Genomic DNA, 27,354 nt, shown 5'->3' with positions numbered 1-27,354 from the left:
CTTATTTTTTCCTTTTAAAAAGGAGCAATAAAGAGATTGTAGGTGATGTTATTCATGCGGTAGCCTCAGACAGTTCTTTGCTGCACAGTGGCATGGGGTGACAGTTCTGTGAATCTGTGCTCCATAAGGCTTAACGTGCTCATGATCCTGAGACTGGCTCAGCACCAAACCGCGGCTGCTTGGGATTCAGGGGCAGAGCTTTGGTGCGGATCAAACACAGAGCAGCGTCCATAATTGCATCTAGAAGGAAAATATTTTCCTTTGGCCATCGTTGGGCTAATTGTATTTGTCAATTGTAGTTCCACTCCAGAAATCAATAAAGAACGGCGCTTTGTTTGGCCGGACTTGAGAGAAGGTGCATTTCTCCAGTCTTCCCTTGGCCCTGCAGCAAGTGATAGTATTAGCAAACCTATATTTCTTGTCGTGTTTTCTGTTGTCTCAATCGCTTTAACTTAGTGCGATAACATTGGGAGCAAGAAATGTAGTGTTCTCTTTGTGCTTTTTCTTCTGTCTGTGTGTTTTCATATTTTAAATTAACCTTTAGTGACCCGAGTATTACACTTGTACTTCTACTGATTGGTAGGGCGTGTGATCCTTCTCCTTTAAGTAAGCAATATATATTCAAGACTAAAATTAAAGATACGCGGGAAATGAAGTTGCTTCTGCTTGGTGGGGAAACTATTTCTGTCTGTGCTACTGAGGAAAAGGGTCTGGATGGTGCGAGGTGGGGCCACAGGATGAGGAGAAAAAGTAACTAAAAGAGCCAAGGAAATCCTCTGGCTCATCTCTTTTTTTTTCTTGAAAACTATGTTAATGTGACAGTTTAAAAGAAAATAAAGAAATAGGGCCGGAGGTGAGAAAAGCACATGTATAACTTCTCACTCACCGCTCCCGTCGCTCCTTCGAGTTGGCTGTTTCCCCTCTGATGTGTGAAATCTGAACGTGGCTCCCGAGTCTGGCTGCTCCCTCCCCATTGACCTCGTCAGAAACGCTGAATGCGGGAGGGGAGATAAAAAAGAACAATAAATCGCTTTATGTAACCGCAGACGGGAAAACCCTGCGCGTCCCCATCTGTTACCTCGCTGTGCTGCCGCTGCTTACCTCCATAGGAAGACTTAATTGAGGCAATGTCGTGTCGGGAGGGAATGATACATCCATTTTCGCAGGCTGGCTTTTGTAACCTGTTCCAATCTTAGAGCTACACTGGGCTTCACGTCTTGCAAGATTCATTCCCCGTCGTCTTTCAGATAATAAGCTCCTTTCATAGTATTTTTTTCATCTGTATGCAAACGTTTTGGTTTTGTCACTTATTTTGGTAGCTGCCTTGCGGTAACTGTCCCGCGCGTTAACCAGGTGTGTTTAGTGCATAATGAGGGAAAAATCTCTGCTGCTCACAGGCTGGACCAGATAAAGCGTGCGGGAACAGAAGGATTATCCCCCTCCGTTTGCAGCCAGCGAGATGACATGAGGAGACTCATGGGAGGCTTTTAGCCGTAGTTAGAGCTTTAACAGGCATTATAATCCAAGGCAGGGAGCTGATGTGCTTTCAGAAGTTACTGCTGAGCCTGTCCTGTGTGCGTTCTGCCTGTTTGATGGCTGGGGCTGGACCTCCATTATTTTTAAGTGCCTTTGTAGCACAGGAAGCATAGGTGGTTAATTTAGCTGCCTCAGAGGCTCCCGTTCTCTCCTTCCCTTTTCGGGGCTGTGTCATCTAGGGAAGAGCGATACAGACAGGCACATGGGGCTCAGCAGTCTGTGTCCTGCCTTTCAAAGATGAATTTACCTGCAGAGCGGATTGGAGGTGGTGGCGCATGCAGGTGGAGCCCTCCTGGCTCCCGGTGCTTGCAGGGTAATGGTGAGGAGCAGAAAACGGGAGGTTTGGGGCTGTGGTTTTGGCCAGGGTTGCCCGTCCTGGGTGTGGTAAAACAAGTTTCGCTTTTAGTGAATTTGCCTGTCAGCTGAAGCCTTATTAGATGCACTCTCCTGAAAAGCCAGATACATGTTTTGGTAGCCATAGCAATGGAGTGCGAGGTCATTGATAAGAGTGGATGCACATCCTGCGAGAGGGGCAACGAGAAACAGGTGACCAAAATCTGACCATCTGAGTGTAACATCCCATTCACGTGATAACTCATATAAAAGTGGGAGATCACGAGGACCTCGTCCCTTTTCCTTATGGCGACATTAGGAGAGAACCTTGTGAGTCATCCCTGCAAACTGAGGCCTAGAGAGAGACTGAATCCAGCTCCGACTGGCTGCAGAGTCCAGTCCAGGACTTCGGGTGCCGGGACTTTCAAGATTGGTTTTGTATATTTTGTATTATTTTCTCGATTTTTATCAGTAGCAATAGTAAAACATTGTTAATTTTTCCAGCTCTCTTCTCTCTGTCCTTCTTTCCCTCCCGATCGCCTGTCCGCAGTGGGAAGGGGGGAGAGGGAGGGATCGAATTGGGAAGGAGAGGGGGTCAACAATACATCTGCCAGGGTTTTACTGTCACCCCGCAATCCAAGCCATGCCCTTGCCTTGCCCCATCGTCTCCCCATTGCCCCGAGCATCCCTTTGGGGCTGGGGAGCCCATTGCCGGTGTCCAGCACCTCCCCAGGGGATCCTTCTGTGCCGAGAGGTTTTGAAACTGAATTTCCCGTCTCTTCATGCCTCTCTCACCCCTTTTCAGAGTCGATATCAATAAATGGCAGTTGAGCGAGTGGAGGAGCGATGTTTATCCCGTGGATGCCAGGCAGACAATGAACCTCGTCTTGCCCAGATGGCACGGGCTCCCCTCCAAGCAGATAAACGGGGCTGGTGCCATTGAAACGGGCCCAAACACGCCAAGTTACAGTGATAGTGTGGTAATTACGGTGCCTCCAGTGACCATCTGGACACACAAACTGATTTTCTATTTGGATAATAAAACCTCTCCTACGTCTCCAATATTAGCCATATATGGGGATGCTAATTGATTTAATTGAAGCTCTCGACGTTGAGCCGTGGGTATTGTCAGCCTTTTCAGTCTAGGTGGATTTTAATGTCCGTTTGAGGCAAGGGGATGGGCTGTGCGTGCTCTGCTCTTGACACCGCGCAGAGGGAAGGACTGACGGACGTCCTGCGGTCTGGGGCTCACGAGGGAGGGAGACGGGGCTGCTGCTTCTGAGCCCCCCTAAGCAAAGCGACTCAACTTTGATGCTCTTGGTAGAGTCGTGTTAGCTCGGTGGTTGATTTTAACCAAAAGTTGTCTTTCCGTGGTTTATTTATACATATACACATACATAGAAGATTGTGGTGATGTCGTCACCAAGGGATTAATACTGTTTTGTGCTTTAGTAGCATCTCACACCTCCGGTCGTGCACCAACACCGAAACACACACAACAAACATGCCTTCAGAGGCTTCCAGTGTGATAAGAAACCTCTCTATGCCTTTGAAAGAACTGTTTATAGGGCTTGTTTTAATGAGGGTTTTTTTGTGTGTGTGTGTGGCTTGAAACTCACCAGTTTTGGCCTAAAAGACCTTGTCTGTGGTTCTCATGCCAAAAAATTAGCTGAGTCTGCCTCTTTGTTTTCTTTTTATGACCTTTTTCTAGCAGACTAACAAAACCAAAAAGAAAACCCATAACCTTGCAGCAAAGTTACCCACCTAAAGAAACAGCAACGCCGACCTCTCGCACAAGTGACGTAGCCAGAACCAGCGCTAGTAGAAACTATTCCCCATGACCTCAGGCTATTGCTTAGCACTGGGTAATATTCCTAATAATTAACATGCTCCGTTGTGCTAAGGATATGTTGTAGTGTAACACCTGTGGTATCCGTTCCCCAGGATGAACCAGCGTCCTTTGCACTTCACCTCTTCCCTTGTAGCCTTTTCCCGCTGTTCTTGAGGGAAATAGTTTGGGTTTTTTCCCCTATCCTGTTGTTTAAAATAAGAGAGTTGTCGTGGCTCGTGTTGCCGTAATTTCCTGTTGGTTTTGCACTATCCAGATTCCTCATTAACCGCTTCATCAGGAACGTGGGAAACGCGGCCAAGTGGCTTTTTTTGTGAAAGGCGCGTTGAGTTTGGAGGGAATAGAACAACCTGCAAACAACCAAATTGCTGGCCCGCAATCGTTGTATCCCACTAGACAGCTGTTTGGGGAGGGGACATGGTGCTGCAGAGCAGGGGTGAGACTTTGGCTAAAGGTAGGAGGGCATCGCTTCTCTGGGGAGCTCTGGTGGGCCCCTTTTGGCTTTTGGGGTGAAGTGGTGTAAAACCAGCAGCCGATCACAGCAAGACTGGGGTGACTGCTTAAATGTAAAACAGTTATCATACCTGGTGCTTTGTGCCAGACCTTATTCCGTTAATCCCTGTTTGAAGAGATACAGTGACACAGAGATGTCACACGTACCTCTCTGCATAGGGCTTAATGCAGAATGAAGCTGTTGTGGGACATCTTGCTCCTTCCAACCTTAATAACCCTCAAGATTGCTGAAGCGTTGATCAACTGGTAGGTGGCCAGTCAGAACACCTCGGAGACCAGAACTAGGACCAGAACTATTCAATATATTCATCAGTGATGTGGATGAGGGAACAGAGTGACTGTCAGCAGGTTTACCGGTGACACTGAACTGGGAGGAGTGGTGACACTGGAAGCTGTGCTGCCATCAGAGACCTGGACAGGCTGGAGAGCTGGGCAGGGAAAAATTTAATGAAATATAACAAGGGCAAGTGTAGAGTCTTGCATTGAGGCCAAAAAAAACAAAATTGGTTCCCCTGGGGCTGCTGTTTTAAGCCCTGAGGTGATTCTGGTGCTGCCATTTTGAGCCCTGAGGTGATTCTGGTGCCGCCATTTTGAGCCCTGAGGTGATTCTGGTGCTGCCATTCTGAGGCAGCTTGGGGGTCACTCCCTTGTTCTTGGATGTTCTTTCGAGGTCCCTTCCAAACCCTGACGTTCTGTGACATCCTGGGCTTCTAGAGTCAAAAAGCAGCCCCAGGCAGACATTCTGCGACGTGCAAAACGTCCTCCAGTGCCACCAAAGGCAAATCCTGCAAGACGCGCGTTGCGTGCTCGGGGCTCCCTGGGGAGGATGGTTTGAAGAGCGGTGGCAATCCGCTGGGGATTTTACTTGCGCTTCTCGAGGGTGGAGGCTCCTGCCAACTGGCTCTCACAGGAGACTTCAGAAATAATCTTCCCTGATGTCAGTGCACATGTTAATTGGACTTGACAGATGATAATGAAGAGGCTGTAACTGAGAAAGGGTAGAGAGACTGTCATAACTCTTGGTGGGGGAGGAGAAAACAGAAAGGTCCAGATGTCCACAAGTTACATGAAGTAACTTGAGACATTAATCTTTGCTATTTCTGGTGTCAGAGGTGGTGGATGCAGGGGAAAGCTGGTAACTCGAAGGTGGGCAACCTGCGAAGCTTCTTTTATTTATCCCCAGTTTGCATCATAGCTTGGTCTTGCTGTTAACCCGTTTATGGAAATAAGATTTTTGGTGAGGGATCCTCCTCTGTTGAGAATGTCGTAGCTAACGCGCCTGTGAACAGCATGGGGGCACCATTTACTCCTGGCAAACACAGATGAGGATAGGGGGATGGCTTTGCAGCTGCTGTGTCTTCAAGCACAGAGCTTGGAAGCAGAAAGTTGCACCATTTCCTGGAGCTGCAGTTCCATGTGCCGCATGGCTAAAGTGTATTTAGCTTTAATTAGCTTCATGAGTCTGGGAAACGTTATTTTTGCCTTTGCTAGAAGGTCAGCGTGTCCGCCCCTTGCTGGAGGCAATGGCTGCTGCTGGGTTGGAAGGTGCATGTTGGATTCGCTCTCTCTTTAGACCATGACGCTTCTGAAGCGCACGGCTCCCATTGCAACCAAACTGCAAAAACCAACTCCTTGGAATGGGTGGGTTTTACCTCCTCGGGGACAGGACTGGCATCTAAATGCCGCTGCAGAATTGGGCTGTCTCGCAGCGCTGCGGACAGGGGCACAGGCTGTTTCAGAGACTCGTGTGCAAGCAGTCAGTAGTTGCAGCCTCAAGTTGCTTTGTGACTCCGTAATGAAAAGAACAGCCTTGTTTATCGTCATCAAATCAGATAAAAGCGGCGTCTGGCAGATGCGTTTGTAGCGCGCTCAAAGGAGGATGCTGTGCGCCGCAGGCAAAGCTGAGAGCCCGCACAAGGACCCGGCTCTGCCGAGGTTGCTGCCACCCTAGGATTGGTTTTAGCAAAGTCATCCTGTGATCCGTACTGCGAGGTTTCGGGGAGGACAGAAATCCGCCCGTCACAGCTCGTTCTGATGTGTGTTTCCTGATTGCGGGGTCTCATATTTTCCTGTAATTCCCAGCAAACTGCCTGGGCAAGAGCTGAAAGGCTTTTCGCTGCGTGGCAGGAGCGCAACGCCCGCTGATGAGTCAGGGAGGAAGAGCTCCTGCTTCATGGGGAGGTACTGGGGGAAAGGGAGAGCAGACAGGGAAGAACAGCTGCCAGAGAGTTGTGGAATAAGTGACATTTGGTTAAAGACACGTTAGAAGATTAACGATGGGACTTAAAGTATGAAAGCAACAGGGCCTGAGTTCAGTATTAATGGAACCCATTTTCTTTGCCGTCTCCTGCAGGAACTCTTTGGAAGTACAGAAGGGGGAAAATAACTTTACAGTAATAACTGTTATTTATATAAGGCAATAACGTCGGCTGTATCAAAATGTAAGCTTTCAAGGTAATAACTTGACCCTCACAACCCTTGTTATCCATTTAAAAGGCAATTTCTGTGATGGTGAATAGAGGAAATAGCTCCAATACTGCAACTGATCGTAAACGAGGTTTATTTTAGTATTATCGTTATTAGTCAGTTCCCAATCTGGTACGATTGTGTTAAGAAAAAGGGAAAAGACTGGGAGAGATGAAGGAGTTGATAACCATCCTTGCAGGATTGTTGGGACCATTTGATGGGCTCGTTAGTGACTGAGGGCCTTGTCTTGGCTCCCTGCAGAGTTGATGTCAAATGTCCAATTGCAGCATCGTTGATTCACATCAGCAAAAAAAGAAGGTGCTTCGATCTTTGAACCTCAGAGAACTGCTCCTGTTCTCCACCTGGAATCCACGGTGCTGGAAGCTCTCGTTGCAAGTACGGGGGAATCAGGACGGTTTGATGAACGGTTCATGCGGAGGGGCCGGGGGTAGCAGGGAAGGATGCGGATAATATTCTCGTTGTGGTCAAGATATAACAGTGATTTGACAAGCTCTAATTTTTAATAACCGCTGGGCTTGTGAGCAGATGTGATAGATGAGCTTGAGCAAACCATAGCCTCACAAGGCTTTGCACTTCAGAGCAACGGGGCTCTGAGGCACTAAAACTGGGTGAAAGCTCTCAGGCTCTGGGAGGTCGGAGCAGAGGGAAGAAAGGGTTTTCCATAATATTCCAATTAGAATAAGTGTTAGATGTGAGCTTCAATTCATCCCAGTTCAGAGCGGTGCTTCAATGGGAATTTTATCTTTAAACCTCAAGCGTCACGGAGTGCAATATTTCACGAGGGCCAGGGTTTTTCGCCTTTAGCTCTGCGTGTGTGGAGGCGCGGACTGTGATGCTCAAAGTGAAGAGGGATGGCAGGGAGTGGGTGACGAGGAGAGGTCTGGGTGTCGATGGTGAGGTGGCAGTTTGCTGTCCCTTGGATATCTTGTGTGGGAAGAGGATGATAAAGCAGCCTTGTTTCTCCAGGCGAGTTCTGCTCGCTGGGATAATGAAAAAGAATCGGATCCATGAGGGCGGCTGACACAGCTCGCTGTCTCCGAGGTGTTTTCAGCGCTGTGTTAAGATGCCTTTTACAGACTTTGAGAACTAAGCAGAGAAACCTGGGCTTGCGCTGCAATGCGAGCTGGTCCCAGGTCTTCTCGTGCCTTGGCGTGGTCCCCTGTCCTCCCGCCCTCCCCTCCGCTGTGTCCTTGCGCTGATTTATATTGAAAGTGTGTGGTGGGGTTCACCTCTTGCAGGTATCCCCATTAAGGTGCTCGAAAGTAGGAGGATTTAATGATCTGTTAATTAATTAATCAGCATAAACGTTGCTTATTTATAACATAAACTCCAGCCTATGGATAACTGTTGTTTAATTAAGCTTATCACCGTGAGCCTGATCCAGTTCCTCGCTGCATTAACGTAACTAATTCAATATCCTCTCTAAGAAGCACCGTAACGAACTACAGGGGATGTAATTCACCCCACTCCTGCTCTGCTTCACCAGGCGGTGCGGTTGGTTCTGGTTTGTCTCATTCGTGACCCGATGTGGGTACCGATTCCTTTCCGATCCCTCCCGCGTTAACGTGCTGCTGCTTCCATCACGCCCGGCATCTGGGAGGCTGGAATAACTTTTCCTTTGGGTTTCTTTCACTTTGTTCACTAAGAGTTTTTGTGTCTGATTTAATTTAGTCTGTGCAGCTGAGCTTTTTCTTTATCCTTGCCTTCTGCTTTCTTCCTCTTCACTCGCCCTTCTCCATTTCTCTGTGGCATGTTTAGAACTTCTCCACATTGCACAGATGTAGGGGAATCTGTAATGAGCTCCCAAGCTGAAAGCAAAAGCTGTTTGCCTAAAAGTTGTTCTTTACCTACAGTCGTACTGGAAACCTCCGAGATTCTTTGGGAAAAGTTGGAGTAACTTTCAATCATCTTGTGGTTATTTTGTGTTGTGCCAAGGATTCTCCGGGCACTGTTGACCCGCCACGTAGGGGTGATCTGAGACAGATTACCTAGAGCAGGGTGTTACTTTGCAGCACTTCAAGCACAGGAAACCCTTAGGACTCTGTAGATCCCTTCTCTCGAAAAGGAATCTCACAACAAAGTGAAACTGCTTGTTTTGGGTTTGTTTTCCAATGAGAGCATCCAGCTGAGAGTCCTTCAAAATGGACTTGGTCGTGTTCCCTTGCTTCACCAAGACGAATAGTTCAGCACTTCCCAGGCTGTGTTAGAGACGCCGCAGTTTGCAGGAGGCGCCAGAAAGCTCAGTGCAAAAAAGCCAAGGCCGTTCCTTTCCAGTAGCTCACCATCATTTTCTTAGCAAACAAGCACACAAGCTGGGGTTAGATGAATTAGCAGTTTGCTGCTCAGACGGATGGAAATGGAGGAAAAATGTGCCAGAGTCCAGGGAAAAGAAAGTTCCTGGCTTGTTTTCTCATCCGGAAGCCAGGGGAAGAAGGTCCTCAGGGGAAAAAATGCATTGAGCAGAGCACACTGAAGAGGAAAGGCAGGAAGACATTAAAGTAACCTATTAAATTGCTGAAGGCTGAGTGGCAAAGAATAAATAAATAGAGGCTGTGTAGATTGATGGATATTGGTTCTGAAGGGCTTCCACATCTGGTGTGGCAGCTCTTTAGCATCTAATTTCAGTGTGACTCAGCAGGAAAAGATGTTTGTTCTACCAGTAAAGCAAAGAGATGAAAACAATCCCAAGGCACGTCAGTGAAGGGCTTGCATGTCATTGCTTTATAATTGGATCAAACTTTCCTGTAGTTTAATACATCAGGATCTTCTGCGATAGGGGTGAGGTTTCAATGTCACCTTTTCCCGCCATTGTCTGTCTTCTACTCAGGTTCTTGGTGATCAACAGGGGTTTCTGAAGTCTCTTGGCGCGTTAAATCTGTTTATTTGCCGTGTGGTCTTGCAAAACCTCGCGGAGTCACTTTATCTCTTCGTACCTCTGTTTTTCATCCATCAGAAGACAATGAAAGTAATCCCACCTATCGTTTGTCTGTCTTGTATCTTGAAAGGGATTGTCATTGTGTCTACGTCCAGCATGGTAGGTCCTTGGATCCATCTTTTAGAGGTTTGTAGTATCAACAATGGCTGATGATTTGTAACAAAAACAGAGCCCGTGTTAAATACCTGAAAGCAAAACCCTAGATCCCATCGCTACAGCATTTCCCCCCCCTTTTCAGCTTGACACTGGGGACATGCCAATGCTATTTGCTGTCTCTGTATGCAATTAATCAGCCGGTTGAAATAGCAGGATGCCAAAAGAACACACTGTAAATGCTGAAATCCCAGGAGGGGTTAAGAGGAAAGTGGTCACTAAAGGCCACACTTACATAAATCGAAATCCATTGGCTTTAGAGGGACTCCAGGTGCCTTAATCTTGAAGGATACCGGCGCTTCAAGAAACGGTTCTCTGCAAAGAATGAAGTGTCAGTTGTGGAAATGCTGGCTCTCCTCACATCGCTGTCAGTTAAATCCCCGAGCGCTGTGTGTGTGCTGGAGTAGCCTTGGCTGCCACTGAATCACAGCGGAGAGGAGCTCTGGGATTTTGTGCTACAGAACGTGCTTATTGTGGCTGTGACACCAGGAAAAGCGTCCCGAGTCGGCCGGGGCTCCGCAGCGATTTCCTTTCGCGCCTCCCCATCTTGTGCAGCCGCACTGTGCGTCGCCATCTCTCAAATCTATGATTACAGCTATAAATCCTAGTGGACTTTCTTCATTTGTTTTTCAGCCTTTTTGTCTGCCTGGAGCTGGCCCTTGGGGTTTGTGCGGTTATTTTTCTTGTAGTTATGCTCTCCGCTGACTTAATTAAGCTCTTGCTTGTTTCCTGGTCTTGCCAAGTTTACTGGCCCCACCGGTGCGTCCCAGTGCTCTCCTCCTCAAAACCACAGCTGCTGCCGCGCACCCGAGACCGCGGAAATGGGCAGAAAACCTTCCTCTTGAAACTCAACTGGAGATGGTTGAAACAAAAGACAAAAAAATGAGGTTTCTAACTTCGGTCAGTGTTTTTAGACTGGCCCCTAAGAAAATAAGATTGAGGCACTTAAACTGAGCTTATGTGGATATGCATAAGTATCCACTGAGTAGCTTGTATTTTGTGGCGAACAGCGATCCAGTTTGATAGACAGGCTTTTCGGAGGTGCAGCAAATCTGTTATGAACACCTCCTGCTGTGGGCAAAGCTCCAGGGAAACAAAAAGGCATCTCACCACACCAGGTACACGTGTGCAGAAACAGGCTCTGAGGTGATTCTGGTGCCGCCATCTTGAGCCCTGAGGTGATTCTGGTGCCGCCATTTTGAGCCCTGAGGTGATTCTGGTGCCGCCGTTTTGAGGCAGCTCGGGGGTCACTCCCCTGTTCTCCTCCCCCAAACAAACTGGAACACAGGAGGTTCCAGTGAAAGAGGAGAAGCAACTTGTTGGGGGTGAGGGTGGCAGAGCCTGGCCCAGGCTGCCCAGGGGGGTTGTGGAGTCTCCTTCTGTGCAGACATTCCAACCCGCCTGGACACCTTCCTGTGTAACCTCATCTGGGTGTTCCTGCTCCATGGGGGGATTGCACTGCATGAGCTTTCCAGGGCCCTTCAACCCCTGACACTCTGGGATTCTGTGGCTCTGGGGATGCCTCCACTGAAACGTGTCCCACCGCGCCTTCCTGTGGCTCCACTTTCAGCATTAGCCCTTCACCTCCTTCCCCTTTCTGTCTGCAAAACCCTGCCCATGTGAGATGGAGAGCCTTTCTCCTTCGTTCTTGCAGCCTGCCTTACTAGAGGTCCCTTTCTTTCAGAGCTATAATAATTTCTTCCCATAGGTAGGACTTACGTGGTTGCAAACACGCCGTTTGGATTCTTTAGCCGTAGCCGCAGCGTGCCTCAGGTGTCTGTGATTCATGGGTTGTCACCTTTGCGGGCTCAGGAAGGACAGAGGAGGAGTGTGATGGCATCCTCTGTCTTGTTGGAAACTCCCACTCTTGGAGGACGTTATTCTGATTTTATGTACACAAAGCAATCATTAAAGAAGAGAAAAGAGGGGTTGTGTTTCAAGCAGTAGGAACTAAAGCCCATAGCTGTTTTTATCGTGTCTCCCCTTCACTCTCTCCCCTGAATTAACTCTCTGTGGATAGAAGAAATGATAGGAAAGCTCCATTTAAATGCAGATTTCCAATGTTAGCCAAGAGCAATAAATAGCCCTCTGCTGCACTGATCAGACAAACATTATCAAGTCTCTTTGTGGAGGAGAGTTTATGGTTTTTGATTTTCTTTTTCCTTGATGAGATCCAGTTTCCTCTCAGAGTAATAGCATATTGACGACTTTTTATTTTATTTTTAAGCATCACTTCAGAGGTTATAATGGAAACATAATCCCACCTGTTTCTCCGCTGGAGCAATACTCGACAGCCTCGTAATGAGGAAGCCTGCAAATTTCTCATCCTTTACCGCGCTGACAGCCTGATACTGTATTCAGTAGAGGGGAAATGTGCAAAATAAGGCAATGCTGCGACCGTATTTATTCAACTGCCCCGTTGAATGGGTCCGAAACCCTGTGGTTTTGCTGCTTACAGAACAGTAAGTTTTGCTGGTGTGTCTTTAGTCTGAAGGGTTCATGGTTTTGTGGCTGAAGACTCGGCAGCTCCAGCGGTAGGTGCAGGATCGTCTCGGTGTCTAAGCCTGGTTTTACTGAGGCTCCAGTTCTTAATCTGGGAGTCTGTTCCTCACGGGACACAGAGGATTTGAGGACTGCGTACAGTATAAATCAGAAGAGGTTGTAGGTGTGATCTTAACCTGTCAGAGGAGACACCTGAGAAATATTGCGGATGCCTTTATATCTTTTTAACTTGGAGTGACAGCTTATGAGCCATGAAATATTGTGTTTACTAAGCCAGTGCTTTGCTAAATCTACATCTTCAAGAGATTACTTGAGGTGGCGGTTGTATTTCCGAGCATGGCTTTACATCTCAATGGCATGAAAAACATCTGAGAAAACGTAGCGATATTTGATAAAGTTAACAGGGAAAGGTCAGCTGAACACTGTTTGTAGCAGCGTGTAAACCTCCCAGTAACATCTGTTCCCTGTTATTGTTATAAAAATGCTACTTCATTAGGTCTTTGTCGGATCATGAATTAAGCAGAGATATGTAGTAAAGCTCACAAGTGCATTAGAGGGCACTGTCATGTCATCTTGTATTTGTTTGGCTACCGCTAATAACTTGTTTCTAGTTCTTGCTGTTAAGCCGTTAATTTTGAGCGTTAGTTTTTGCATTTAAAATTGGCAGTTGGTGGAAATTTGCAATTGAAGTCACTTGTTGCTCAAATCTTGAGCAGCCGTAACGCGACTATTTTCAATGCGTATCCAAAGCCATAATCTATTCTGGTTTGTAGCTTCTTGGGTTCATGTTAAGTGTAAGGCAAACCTGGGCATATTAAAATCAAAAAGGGTTATTACTATATAAAGGATGTTTATCTATCAAGGTTGGAATATCCCATAGGAAAAGATGTTTCCAGCCGGTCCTCGTTGGCTTCGCTCGAAGTTGTTTAACTCTTAGTCCATATGAAATCCTAAGCAGCATTGGGTGCCGCAAACCCAGGTGCTCCTGACTCCCTCTGGAATGTTTTCCTCACAATTCAGTCTAAATTGGAGACATTTATTATGATGGGGAAGACAGAAGTGATTTTTGAGACCAACCAAGTTCAAAGGCGTTGCTGTACGTTTTCAGGATTAACGATTTACTCGGTGCATCTTCTCATGTTTAATAGTCAGGAATAGATGAAAGGGAATTTCTATAAAGGTTTTTCATTCATACTTAATGATGCCACTATTAGATGAGCTTCGGCACTGTGTCCCAAGCCGTGAAGTTTTTAAACCAACCTTTTTTAAACATTAAACGACCTTTTTCATCCACTAGCTTTAATAAATAAAGATTAGTTCAGCCTCATTACCTTGGCTGTTCCGGGGGCTGGTTTATAATATGTGGCAAAACTAACTACTCTCCCACCTTCTCTCCATGGGGTTCAGGCTGTTTCTAAATCTTGTCCCGTGCTGTGAGCACTTTCCCCCCTATGTATTTGCTGCAAAGTTCGAATCCATCAGAGTAGGATGGAGAAGGGTTTGGTTTTGTTGTTGTGTGTCTGGGATATATATATATGTATATTTTCCACAGCTGTAGGAAAGTTTTCAAGAGTTCCAAAAAGAAAAATGGAAAATCCCATCCTGAACAGAGACAAACAAATCATTGTGCACCAATTCCTGCTTAGGTGTTCTGATGAAATCAGCTGAAATGCTTCCGTTTCAACCCTTTTATTTTTAAAATGCATTGAACTGTGCATTAGTGGAAGTGGATTTTGTTTGAAAACAGACTATTGAAGATAATACTCAAAAATGTTGTCCAATGCAGTGATTTAGAAGCCTTAAATTGGAATATAATGAATCCAAGAATGCTGACATAGGCTTCCCCACCACTGATCTCTAATTTTGCTGTGTCAGCACCTGGAACGGCAGCAGCGTTTGGTGACGTTCATCACATTTAGTACATTGCTTCACCGTTTCCTGGAAACGGGGCTGTCGTGCGAAGTTTACACCGTTTTGTATAATGAGAAACTGGAACCTGTTCGGGACTTTATTCTCTGTCTGCTGCTGCTTTCCTAGAGAACCGGGAGCTGCACAAGCTGATGCTGGATGTCTCCAGCTTCTTTGTAATTAAGAGCAGTCACCAGCCATATCGATGTCTTAAAAAACCTGTGATCCGTAGTCCTGGCCTTAACGGAAAGCACAACCTTTTTCTTGCCTAATGAGATTAAGATTAACTACCCTAGCTTTGCAGATAATGATGGTGCTTGCGGGTTAGAGGAGATGGTGTCGCCTGAAGGGCCGGGAATGTTCGCCAAGACATCTGTGTGTGTCATGCAAGTGTTGCTGCATGTAATTCAGTTTAGCTCCCGTAAAACTGGGAAAAGTAGGAAGAGAAGGAGTTCCTAAGCTGGTATCGTCAGGATACGGAGTAAATCAGGTCAGTGTGGACTGCCTGTGCTTCACCAGTGGATTTGGTATCGAGTTCCCTTCCACAGCCGGGGTTAGGGCAGGATGGGGAAGCAGAGATGCTCTGCGGTTTTGTCGTGGGAGAAGAGATCCCACCGGGATGAGCTGAGAGAAGAGCCCTGAAATGGGATGCAAGTTGGTTGTTGACACTGTGCTTTGGGATTCGGGTTGGTTCAAAGCAAGCCTCGGGGACAGGAAAGCCGAAGTAAACAGAGCCAGAACCCAAGGCAGATTTCCGCATTAGGCTGGGCTGTGTTGGAGGCTCTGTGTGCTGCTGGCCATGAAGCAGTGGGGGAGCAGTGAGATCTTTCAAGGCACAAACCAGCCCGCTGAGGAACAAGCTCTCGGTCCCACCTACAGCACAACATCACCATGTGTCTTTAGCAGTGGTCCCAGCCTTTCAAATGTGTGTATCCTTGGACTCTGCCCTGATGAGCCCTTGCTCTTAGAATCCCAGAGTGTGAGGGGTTGAAGGGCCCTGGAAAGCTCATCCAGTGCAATCCCCCCATGGAGCAGGAACACCCAGATGAGGTTACACAGGAAGGTGTCCAGGCGGGTTGGAATGTCTGCACAGAAGGAGACTCCACAACCCCCTGGGCAGCCTGGGCCAGGCTCTGCCACCCTCACCCCCAACAAGTTGCTTCTCCTCTTTCACTGGAACCTCCTGTGTTCCAGTTTGCACCCATTGCCCCTTGTCCTGTCACTGGTTGTCACCACAAGAGCCTGGCTCCATCCCCCTGACACTCACCGTGTTCACAGCTGTGTTTGGTTCAGCTGCCGGCTAATTTACGTTTTTCACTCTGGTTTTCTCTATCCCCAAACCCCCCAAAAGCCAAATCCAAACCTGCCGCAGCACAATTACGTTTCAAAGCTTCAACAAGGCATGCAGCTTTCTTCCTCTTCTGTGCCTTTCTCATACCCACAATGAAAACCAGTGCTGCTCTTCCCCAGGTACAACTGCATAGCTGCATTCTGGGATTAGGCCTCCTAGTAGCAAGGATAAGCCCAGCAGGCTGCAGGAGTTGTGCCAGCTCGTAGCTGTGATTAGTGCTCAACTCCAATTTATTTTTGCGTTCCGTCGAAGAAAATAAAAATAATACCCCACACTATCTCACTCTGCCTAACAGATTTGAGTGGGCAGGCCCAGGAGCTAAGTTCAAGAGTCAAGTGCTTTCTGTTTGAAAAATATTTGTCCCTTCCCACCCACGGCTGCCCACACGCTTCCTGAAATATTCCAGCTATCAGCACCGTTCCGACGCTTTCTAAACGAGCGAACCGGGGCTATCTGGGGACGTTCTTCACCCACTGGTGTGTGAGGCAGTGCCCGGACAAAGGGTGGCTTGGGGTGAACGGCTGGGTGTCCCAATATAGGGACACAGGGGCTGAGCAGGGGGTGCTGGGCCCCGGCAGTGTGGGCGGCCCTGTCGTGCTGTTACCGGCAGGTAACGCAGCCGCTGCCGCAGAGATTTCACCGCCCACGCGTCTGGCGAGACCTGGGAGGTGGGCGAAGCGGCGGGAAAGGCCGCGTGTGGGAGGGAGGACGCGCTGATGATAACAGCAGCATGAGGAGACGCGCCTACGTGGTGGCGGAGATTTGGCTGGATCGCCATCCAGTGAGACATGGACAGGCTGGAGGGTTGGGCGAGGAAAAAGTTAATGAAATATAACAAGGGCAAGTCTTGCATCTGGGCAGGAACAACCCCAGTATAAGGTGGGGAATGAGCTGTTGGAGAGCGGTGTAGGAAAAGGGACCTGGGGGTCCTGGGGACAGCAGGGTGACCATGAGCCAGCACTGGGCCCTTGTGGCCAGGAAGCCAATGGTACCTGGGGTGGGTTAGAAGGGGGTGGTCAGTAGGTCAGAGAGGTTCTCCTGCCCCTCTGCTCTGCCCTGGGGAGACCACACCTGGAATCTTGTGTCCATCTGTGGCCCCTCAGTTCCAGCAGGACAGGGAACTGCTGGAGAGAGTCCAGCGCAGCCACCAAGATGCTGGAGGGAGTGGAGCATCTCCCGTGTGAGGAAAGGCTGAGGGAGCTGGGGCTCTGGAGCTGGACAAGAGGAGACTGAGGGGGGACTCATTCCTGGGGATCAAGATGGAAAGGGGGAGTGTCAGGAGGATGGAGCCAGGCTCTTCTGGTGACAACCAGTGACAGGACAAGGGGCAATGGGTGCAAACTGGAACACAGGAGGTTCCAGTGAAAGAGGAGAAGCAACTTGTTGGGGTGAGGGTGGCAGAGCCTGGCCCAGGCTGCCCAGGGGGGTTGTGGAGTCTCCTTCTGTGCAGACATTCCAACCCGCCTGGACACCTTCCTGTGTAACCTCATCTGGGTGTTCCTGCTCCATGGGGGGATTGCACTGCATGAGTTTCCGAGGTCCCTTCCAACCCCTCACATCCTGGGATTCTGAAGAGGTGCTGGGGTTGGGGGAGCACAGAGCTGAGTGGGTTCTCATGGAGTCTAACCGCTGCCTTTGTCCCCGCAGCCGCCATCCTGGATGACCCCATGGAGTGCAGCAGAGGGGAGAGACTCTCCATCACCCTGGCCAAGAACCGCATCAACCGTGCGCCCGAGCGGGCGGGCAAAGCCAAAGTGGAGGTGGACATCTTCGAGCTGCTGCGGGACAGCGAGTATGAGACGGCAGAAACCAGTAAGTACCTCTCCATGTAGCTGGTCCTTCCCCAGTTCTCCTCTCTGCTGGCTCACAGGTGTCAGTGGCTTGGGACAAATTATTTTCTTTCATGTGTGTGTCAATAAACAGAGGTAATGATACAGGAGGTGATGCTCCTTGGTAAAGTACTTACTGATGTGCAAATAAGAGACTCTGGGTAAGTTCAGTGCAATAAGTTATTTTTAAAACCCCGCGGAATGTCATGTGTCAACAAACATGATGGCTCTGCTGCTGCTTTAGATTGGCGGTGAATTTGTTTAAACAAAGTGGAGTTTTAAGTGATGTTTAGAATTATGTGGATTAAAAAAAGCTGATTTTGAATGAGTAGTTTACTTCCCTTCATGCAAACAGATCTCTCATATTGTTGTTACTCTAGATGCTCCAACGTGTCAGCCCCGTGCTGATGATAAAGTGAAGTTGATAGTCAGTGTCCCACAGACCTCTCAGGCACCCAAGGGAAAGAAACCAGAAAGATCTGTAAGAGGGAAAATCCTTTGGAATGGGATCGCTTCCCTTTAGAATAATTTTAAGGTGGCTTTTAGAGTTCAGGGGAGGACTATCATTTTTTATTACTTGAAAAAGCTGGAGAAATCATTTTAAATAATAGGGATTTTAGACTCGTTTCTCAACAGCTCTTTGTTGCAAGCCTGGGTAATCTGCAGGGTGTCCCCAGGAGCTGTGACGGTGTGTTGTGCTCTAGAGTAGACTGTTTTTTCCCGTAGCTTTGTTCTTTGTTCTGCGCAGCATTGAGCATCCCCATGGAGCCGCACATCCCGTGCAGATCTCTGGGTACCTGGCAGAAGGGACTCGATAGCCCGGTGAGATCAGCAGATTGCTCCTTCATTTCCTGAGTTAGCGTTTGCATTATTTATAGAAGCGTTCAGTTAATAAAATGTATTTCAGCAAGGTCCCGGCTGTCTATTTATAGAGCCCGTCACTCACGAGGCAGTCTAGATTAACATCATCACATGTCGCATCGCAGGGAGTGTTTAAAACAGCAGTTCTCCACCTTTTTAGATCCCTTTTAACTGTTTTCCTGGTCTTTGCCACCTGCTTAAGATTGGGCACATCCCGCATTCACAGCAACAGGACAAATCCAGTCTCACTGGATGGGACTTTCCGAGTCCATTCCCAGTTCGCCCCCCAAAGTATCACAGATCTCCCAGCGATCCTCCTGGGAAACGAGAACATTGGTCTTTGAAAGAACCGGTAGCATTTTTAGTTCCGTTCTTTCTCCCTTTTCATAAATCTGCGTGTAGTGGTGTTTGTGTTGTTTAGAAACAGGCTTGAACGCCAAGTGACCCCAGAGCGGAGGTGAAGATCGTGAGCGGGGTTCCTTGTAACACTGCTCAGAAATGCTTCTGTTGGAACGTTTTTCAAGCAGAAGAATTCTAATTTGCTGAGATTGAAGCATTACGCAAGGAACTGTTGATTTTGGCAAACGTGGGGTTTGGGGAAAACATGGGAATGGGATAAGTGGGAAAGGGGTAATCGTCCATTTGAATTTTCACCTCGGGGTGATTTTCTTTGTTTTCTTGACTTTGACTTACAGAACGTAACAAGTAGAAACTGGAGCAAACTAATTTGATTTAGGTGAAGTGAGTAGTGGCATCATTTTGCAATATGTTATTTGCCTTCTCTTCAGAGGGAAAAATGTCTGGAAGCATTCCTTACAAAAGGACAAATCTGCATTCTGCATGGCTGTGCTATTAATGTCACTGAAGTTCTTCTTGATTTATACCAGTAGCAGAGGAGAATCAGATACTTTAACTCAAATTTAAAGGCTTTCATGGCTTTGAAACGTCTGACTTCTCAGCTTTAATACTCACTGATATTTGTTATCACACGTAATATTAATAAAAGCAGTTTAGATGTTTTAACCTATGACTGCGAAGCTGTTATACATCTGTTTAATACCGTTCTAAAATTTCACGCCCTTTGAATCACCCTTAAATATCACAGCTTAGCCGCCTGATCTAGGAGTGCTGTTTACACCCCATCAGCGATATTCCGTGTACAATTAGTGCTTCAAGAGAATAAAGACATTTGGAGAGTTAGTTTTCAGTTGAGTGCTGTTGTTGTTCTGCTTTTCCTGCTGACTGACTCAGGCGTGTTGCTGTTAGCGAGCCACAAAATCACAATTGCTATAGCAGGTAAAATGTGAGTCAGTCTTAATCACATTCATGCATGATTTGCTATTTCAGCTTTCTATATGAATGAAGACAAACACTGCCTGTTCCTGTATGCAACAGCTGTGGCTCCTGTGTTTTGAAATGAGTTTACAGTGAAAGGTTATGGACAAAGGGTTTTTTTGTTATTATAAGTACAGCCTGTTTTGTCTTTGTGTTTGATGTTTCAGCTCCTTTTATGGAGATCCAAAGTGACTTGTTTAATCATGTCTTCATCTAAAACACCTTATTCTTTTTGATATTCAGGGAGGGACAGGTTTCCTACTTGTCACCCTGTCCCCTATTGTCTCATCAGTCTTTTAAGCGTCTTTGTGTTGTTAATCCAAACATCTCAGGGCAGGTCAGTGGTCAATGTGAGCCAGCAACTGGAGGATTTAAAACTTTTGTTTATTCACAAGTCCCTGCTACGTCCATTTAGTGACATTGTCTCAAATGTGCTGTTCACTGTCCATTTAGTGACATTGTCTCAAATGTGCTGTTCACTGTCCCACCATTTTTAGTGGATTTCACGCTTAAACCTGCTCTGGTTGTGGGTTCCTAATAGGAAGGATAAATGATGCTGCAGTTTTGCTACCACGGTGCCAGATGTAACTCCATCCGTTTATACACTTAGTGTTTTCTGTCTGATAATCCCATCCTGACCAGCCCCTGCCATCCACGATCCTCTGGTACGTTTTGCCATCCTGGAGAAGTTGGGGTGATTGCATACCTTCCCTGCTCATTTATTTTCCCTTAGAGGTAGGAATCTCCTTTGCATGCAGTTTGAAACCCTCGTATGGGGTATCTATGCAGTGCCAGCTGTGTTCTGCTCCATGGGCACGTGCTCTCGGCCTTGCGTTGAACAGGGAGAGCTCATGGAAATGATTGCCAAGCGCCCCGAGACACTCAGGATCAAGAGGTTCTGAACCTCCACACGCACATGACATCAGTGTCCAGCATTTCTTGAGGTGCTGAATCCTGAAAAGCATAAAAATTGGACACAATCTTGAGCAGAGGTACGTCTGCGGGAATTAAAAATGTGTCGTGCGCGCAGCTTACGTGGCACCTGTGTGGTGCGTGTCAAGAGGCGTGAGTGGCAGGTATCTGTGGGTATAGTCCCTGCGGTTATTTGGGATTCATTTTTGGTAGAGGGCCAACATTTCTACATCCCCACAAGCGCTCGTCTGAATCCGCAGGGCCCACAACCAGAGCGGGTTGAGCCTTTTCTCCCTGTGGCAACTAACAGCACCAGGTAATGTTCTGCAATAGGAAATATGTTTGGATTACAAGAGGAGCAGCTTTCTAAATGTGGTCAAAACCTTTGCCTCGGGCACTTCCACTTTGTTTTCATTCATTTTCCTTAATTTTACTGGATGTTTTGCCCTCGGAGTGATAAGCCCCGTCTTTTTCTTCTGACAGTTGTTGCAATGCTGTTGCTATGACTACTTAACCCACTTTTTGTTCTCAGTGCCAGAGATGAGAAGAGAGATGCTCACCAAAGTTTCCCCTGCACGCACAACAAAATTCCCCCCAGGACTTTTGCCCTAATGACTTTATCCACAATAAAGAGGACTCGGAGCAGCTCTTTGCTCCTAGATGCTGAATTTCAGAGCACCCAAGCGACTGGTGCAGCTGAGATAGCATGTGGGGCTTTCCAATCGCTGCTGCTCTTGTTTAAAAGGATCTTCTGAAGAGGTGTAAGTGCCTGTAAATTTTTAAGCACAGAGAAAAAGCAAAGTACTGGATTCCTTTGAAGATGCCGCAGAAAAATATCACTCGTTCTGTAGCAGATTGAGATGGTTGGAGGGTGAGAGAGTTTGGAACGGAGGAAACTCAGGAGAAGAGGTTTTCATATCATTGGCACTTTCTGTAAGAAGTCAGAGCAATCAGTGTGCAAAGGGACCTACTAATATATCAAGTTTTCCCTACAAGTAGCGCTTGGAGAGAAGTAAAACCAGTTCCCCAAAGTGACAAACTGATTCCTCAGCTTTTGGTGTCATATTTCAGTGACCAGGCCATGGGGACTTAAAGTCCAAGGCCAGAGGTGACCACCTTGACTAGCCGGTCTTATATTTTGCAGAGGATGGACTTTAGACATTGCCATGCTGCATGCTACACTCAGCCCCATGGCTTGATGTTTCAAGCACATTATGGGCTCTTGTTTCGTGTGCAGTCTTGATTTAAAGACTTGAAGTTGCTAGAAAACTTGGTCTGATTTGTAGCATGAGTGTTTTCATTATGAAGCCTCTTCACCACAAAAAAATACGTTCTGGTTTGAATTTTTCTAGCTGCTGAATTTGGTTAACTTCTTAGAGCCAACGCACAAGCTTCTCTGACACGTAGACCTGCAGGGAGGATGATGCTCTGGAACAGAGCGAACAGAGACTATCTTTAAAACCTCAGCTTTGTGATGCAGTGGTTTAGTTTTTACATCTGAAAACGTTGCCAGAACTGATAAGTAGTTGTGGTACCTCCTTTCTCCTCAGTATCATCTTTCTTTATACAGCAGTCGCTTGATGCCAGTTGAGCAAACGAATCTTTGTTGAGCAAATGAATCTTGGTCTGTTGGGGGAGAAAGGAGCCGAGTGTGAGGCTGGTCTGGTATTTTGGAACAAGCACAAGTTCAGATGAGCCTTTGGGAGCCCAGGGATTCAGGCCATTTGGCTAAATTTGTGCTGTGAATTAAAAGGACAAAAGGTTGCAGTTTAACCTGGGTAGCTTGAGGGAAGAGATTTAACTTCTTCATTATGGCAAGGTCTTTTTATTGTCCTGCTCACCTCGGTGGCTGGAGCCAGAGGATTAACTACTGCCAGAAAAAAATATACCAAAACCAGTAATGCAGTTCTTATTATTACCACTCAGCTCTACAGCAGATGAGGAAGAAATTCATACAAGCTTGTTTGCTGCTAGACGATGCTTTGAAGCTAAGTTACTGTTGTGTTTAGCACCTTCCATAAACTTTGGTTAATGTTTTATCTTGGAGCAGAGCAGATGGGGCCAAAAAGGGACATTATAAGAGAGACCCCAGTTCTGAGTCAGAGACAAGAATACCAGGGTTCAGGTGGGATTTATGACGGCTGGGGAAAGGTGGGACAGGAGGGTGTTGCGGGCAGGGTGACAGCGCTTCAGAGGGACTTTCTGGGGACATGAATGGCAGGGAGTGTGTTGTGTGAAGCAGAGGATACCATGTCCTCAGTACGGTGCAGCGGTTACTGTAGGCACGACTGCTGGAAGCTGAGGGTGAAGTTTAACGCATGTTTGCTCTCTCTGGTTCCTGCAGTGTGCCAGATTCTCCCCAAAGGAGTGGTGGGTGTCCTGGGACCTTCCTCAAGCCCAGCCTCCAGCTCCATTATCAGCAATATCTGCGGGGAGAAAGAGGTAAGTGGGTATGTTCTGTCTTGGAGTTGCTCTGTGCCTTTGTGCCGACTCGTCCCCAGCGGCTGCCCAGGGCTGGGAGGGTTTAGTAGGAGCCCCAGCTCTTTCAGCCTTGGGGTGAGAGCGGAGGCATGTAGGAAACAATTACCTTGCCAATAGAATAGGCCTAGGCGGGATCTCTCAGCAAAGCAGATTTTAATAACCATTTTGCAAGAGTGGGTGTTCTACCTAAAGGTCAGCACACAGAATAGGGCAAAAAGCCCCTGTTTATATCCCCCCACAATTTCCCTCCCCTGTTCCCCAGTGGTTGGTACTTCAGGGTTTACAGACCACCCGACCCTGCCTCAGTTTACATATTTTTTTCTTTTAACTTTAACAATACCCTTCCCCTTATCAATCTATTTGAAATATGGGATCCTGGCTCTTTGGCAACCCTTCCCCCTAGATTAACTTTTAAATACAGGTATCAGTTTGCATTCTGGGAGTTCAGAGAGACTTTGTTTTATGTTAAGGATTCGTAGTCTGATGTATCTCGGTCCTTCTCCCCCATCAGGCACCAGCTCCTTACTTTTGTAAAAGCACCATTCCTTCCTTAAATGTTCCTTACAGCTTCTAAAGGTCAGAGTTAACAGCTTGGTTTATCACCCCTTCTAATGCACATATTCTTGCAGCTTCTTCCTTTGCCATTTCCTCTTTCTTTTCCACCTCCCTTGTCCATGTTTTCATCTGTACCACCTCTTACTTCAGCTTCCCTCGCATGCAGCACTGGTGTGAAACGCGTCCCCTCTCACTGAGGGGTGCAAACCCCAGAGGTGGCCCTGGCAGACGCAAACCCTGGCCAAAACTCCTGAGTGTGACGGTACTTTGTGCACATACTTGGAAAGCTGCACCTATTTCTGTTTGCTGCTGTTCTGTCAGCACAAACCCCTTTTTATCTGTGTCCAGCCTATGTGACTGATTTAATATTTTATAAGCCTTGAACTATCTTACACTGATCTGGCCCTGCTCACGGGAAAAGAAATTGAGTTCTCTTCTCATAGTTCATCCCTTTAAAGCCAGATAACATTTCCCAGCCATTTAGTGGTCTCTCTCTGGAGGAGGAGAGTGCCTGGAACTGAGCACTGTAAATAACTTGCATTCACAGATCTGTTCTTTGTTCCCTGAGATCAGAATTGTTGGAGAGATGGAAGAGATGTTTTAGACCTAGCGCTCTGGGCTACAGCAGGATGGGTCTCTTGAGAATACTTTGTGGTGCTTTCTCCAGTTAAATGCCGCAGACATGCACTCTGTCCCAGGCAAAGGGGAGTAACAGTAACAGAACCTGTGTCTCCTGTGTTACCCCTCCAGTGTCTTCAGCCCAAAGATTTCCTTCCAGAGCTCTTGCCAAGGAGAGGAGTGTTCTGGAACCAAATGTGGGTCCAAACCAGGGCTGTGATCAGCTCTGGCTGCTCGCAGGAGCTGCCTTCACCTTGCTCCCCATCTCTCCTCTGGTAGCAGTTACTGCTGCAAGTCTCAGACTCCAGCTGGCTCCCAAAATGATCAGCACACTTGTAGCAGAGCCGCCCTGTCTGCTCTGCTTAAAGGAATTTGCCTTTCACTTACAGTCTGCTGCTCTCCCTGTTACAGAGCCCAGGGTGAGGGCTGCAGAGTGAAATCAAGGCAGATAGCAGCTTATTACTATTTAACTTTCCTATGGCTAACCAAACAGCTTATGCTGTCAATAAAGCAGCCATCCCAAGCTACTAATAGCTTTTCCCAAGAGGACAGGGGTGGGAGGCAGAGGATGGTAGCTTCCAGGAGGACTAATAACGGAGGAAAAGAGGACTTGACACTCCTCTAATGAAGCAGCAGCAGTTGTTTCCCTTTGTCTGTCTTCTGTTTCTTCCAAATAATTCACTCAGCAAAAGGAAAACAATATTCCTTCTCCTGATTTGGCTGAACCCCCGGTGTCTGAGCTCGATATCTCTGCCCGTCCATTCATTCGCTGTCCACGGCACTGCCAGGTGTGCAGCTGAGCTGCCTCTTCTCCCCACTCCCTGGGAAACAGCGTCATCCCGCTCCTTCTCTGCTCTATTAATGACAAGCACAGCATTATTAGGACTCGTGGTTATGGTCCCGTTGGAGTTTGCACGCCATACGGCCACCTGTTACTTCTCTGCTGATCAAAAAAAGCCCAAAGCTTCTGGCTGCCGCGTCTGTTCCTCTCTCTCCAGAGCCTTGCCAGAGCGGGGTCATCTTGTTCTTCCCTTAATCTCTCCTAATTACCTGCCGACGCATCGGTACTGCAGGCAGAGGTGGATTCGCAGTGCTTCATCCATCCAGCACGCAGCAACAGTCTGCGGGTCTCCAGCATGGGCTGTGGATGCCTGCAAAGCATCCTTCATATTTACCCAGGCAGCAAGCCTGAAATGAAATGTGGGCCTGGCTACAATTAGCACCCAAGCTAATTAGGTTGAACTCATCTGGAATGGTTTCCTGTGCTGTAATCACAACCCCCGTTGCCTTTCTCTGAGTGGCTCAGCAAGACTTCTCCTGATCCACTCCTTCCTGTGGCTTCTTGTTGCTGTGATAATTATTTTCCTCTGCTACTGCACAAATCCCACCCTCCTCTCTTCACTCTGGTGATGCTCCTTCAGTTTTATTGCGATATTTCACTTTCTGCCTGCTGCGCATTTCACACCAAAGGTCCTTTATGGTAGATTTACTTGTTTTTATTTCTCTTTCCTCTTTAATCATGTTTTCTTTCCCCTCCTTCCCACTTAGGTTCCTCACTTCAAAGTGGCACCAGAGGAGTTCCTGAAGCTGCAGCTCCAGCGATTCACCACCCTCAACCTCCACCCCAGCAACACCGATATCAGCGTGGCCGTGGCAGGAATCCTCAAGTTCTTTAACTGCACCACCGCCTGCCTCATCTGTGCCAAAGCTGAATGTGAGTCATTGCCTGGGTGGCTCCAGCCACCGCTCTGCTCCCAGTGCCCTCTCTCCATCTCCTCCTGCACACTGGGTGCCTGTTGCAGAAGGTCCCATGGGCACCCCGGGGTGTTCACACAATCACAGAACCCCAGAATGTGAGGGGCTGAAGGGCCCTGGAAAGCTCATCCAGTGCAATCCCCCCATGGAGCAGGAACACCCAGATGAGGTTACACAGGAAGGTGTCCAGGCGGGTTGGAATGTCTGCACAGAAGGAGACTCTACAACCCCCTGGGCAGCCTGGGCCAGGCTCTGCCACCCTCACCCCAACAAGTTGCTTCTCCTCTTTCACTGGAACCTCCTGTGTTCCAGTTTGCACCCATTGCCCCTTGTCCTACCATTCGTTGTCACCTGGTGCACCCGTGGTACATCCCGAGGTGTTCTCCTCACTGGTACATCCCAGGATGTGTGTTCTCCTCACTGGTACATCCCAGTGTGTTCTCCTTGCTGGTGCTGGTGGTGGCAGGGGCTCTGCTGTCAGCAGCAGACGGGCACTTGTTCAGAGCAGCCCCACACAGCGGGGACCCGCAGGGCAGGTTTTCCACCCTCTTGTCCCATGGAGGTGTTTGTGGTATTTGCGAGAGGAGGAAAGAGGACGTGGAGAGACTTGCCTGCCTTCTGTTTGACTGTCTGAAGAGTGTTTGGCTTGCACAGATGGGTTTTTTAAATGAAAAAAACCCCACAAAAACAAAAACCAAAAATGCTTAGGCTTATTTCTGGAGGTTATTTTAGGCAAGTAGAGCTTTTTGAAACATGCCTTTCCCAAACCCACGTGCAGTTTGTGGCCTAAAAGCAGGACTTGATTAATAGTCCAACACTGCACACCCTCTTGGGCTCTGCAGCCGTACATCTGTTGGTAATTGTGCATCTGGATGCTGGAGCGTTCACCTCAGCAAGACCGTAGTCATCTCTGCGTAATTCTTCTACTACGGCAGGAGCAGGCTCTGCATCGTAGGGGTTAAAGTGTGTCCTGTGCTTTCTGAGATCAGTGTGTATGTGGGTAGGTAGCTGGTGTGTTGTAGCCACATCCATTTTGCTTGTTTTAATCTGTATCTAGATTCATTAACACTAGAATTACCGCACAAACAAGCCTAGGAGAGGGGCTTTGAAAAGGCAGGTGCATCCAGGGAGAGCTTTGGGGATCCTGGCAAGCGCTCAGCAGCCTCTGAGCATGGGACCAGGTACACAGGAAAGGAGCAGCCTTTCCAGCTAACCCTGGGCAAAGCTCGCGCCATCAGCCGTGCTCGTAACGCAGTGGTGTGGCAGACGCCTGCCCAGGGATGGAAGGAGTAAGAGTGTCTTTGCCTTTTCTTTTTGCTTTGTGTACCCTGAGGAGACCACATCCTCATGTCAGTAAATTGCCTTTGGTAAGCACGCTCACATTTACCCCAGCAGAGGACCAAAATCGCGCAATTAAAAGCATGCAAATGGTTTCCTATGT

General features: G+C 47.7%; 1 protein-coding gene across 8 annotated transcripts in view; it reads left to right on the top strand.

The window, feature by feature from the left end:
- The window catches only part of GRIK4 (glutamate ionotropic receptor kainate type subunit 4), a 193,314-nt gene that overhangs the window by 87,911 nt on the left and 78,049 nt on the right, over nucleotides 1-27,354 (top strand). For all 8 annotated transcript variants that reach the window (XR_010467842.1, NM_001315521.1, XM_065040011.1 and 5 more), the window contains 3 exon segments: nucleotides 17,215-17,379; nucleotides 22,849-22,946; nucleotides 25,707-25,872. Coding sequence is in view for 7 of the 8 variants with exons in the window: in NM_001315521.1 (NP_001302450.1) it covers nucleotides 17,215-17,379; nucleotides 22,849-22,946; nucleotides 25,707-25,872 (429 nt within the window). In the remaining variant the exon portion in view is untranslated.

This window comes from Columba livia, chromosome 24 (assembly GCF_036013475.1).
Source record: "Columba livia isolate bColLiv1 breed racing homer chromosome 24, bColLiv1.pat.W.v2, whole genome shotgun sequence".
NCBI classification, from domain to species: Eukaryota; Metazoa; Chordata; class Aves; order Columbiformes; family Columbidae; genus Columba; species Columba livia.
Note: the sequence above shows the minus strand (reverse complement) of the source record. Positions and strands in the feature narration are given on the sequence as shown.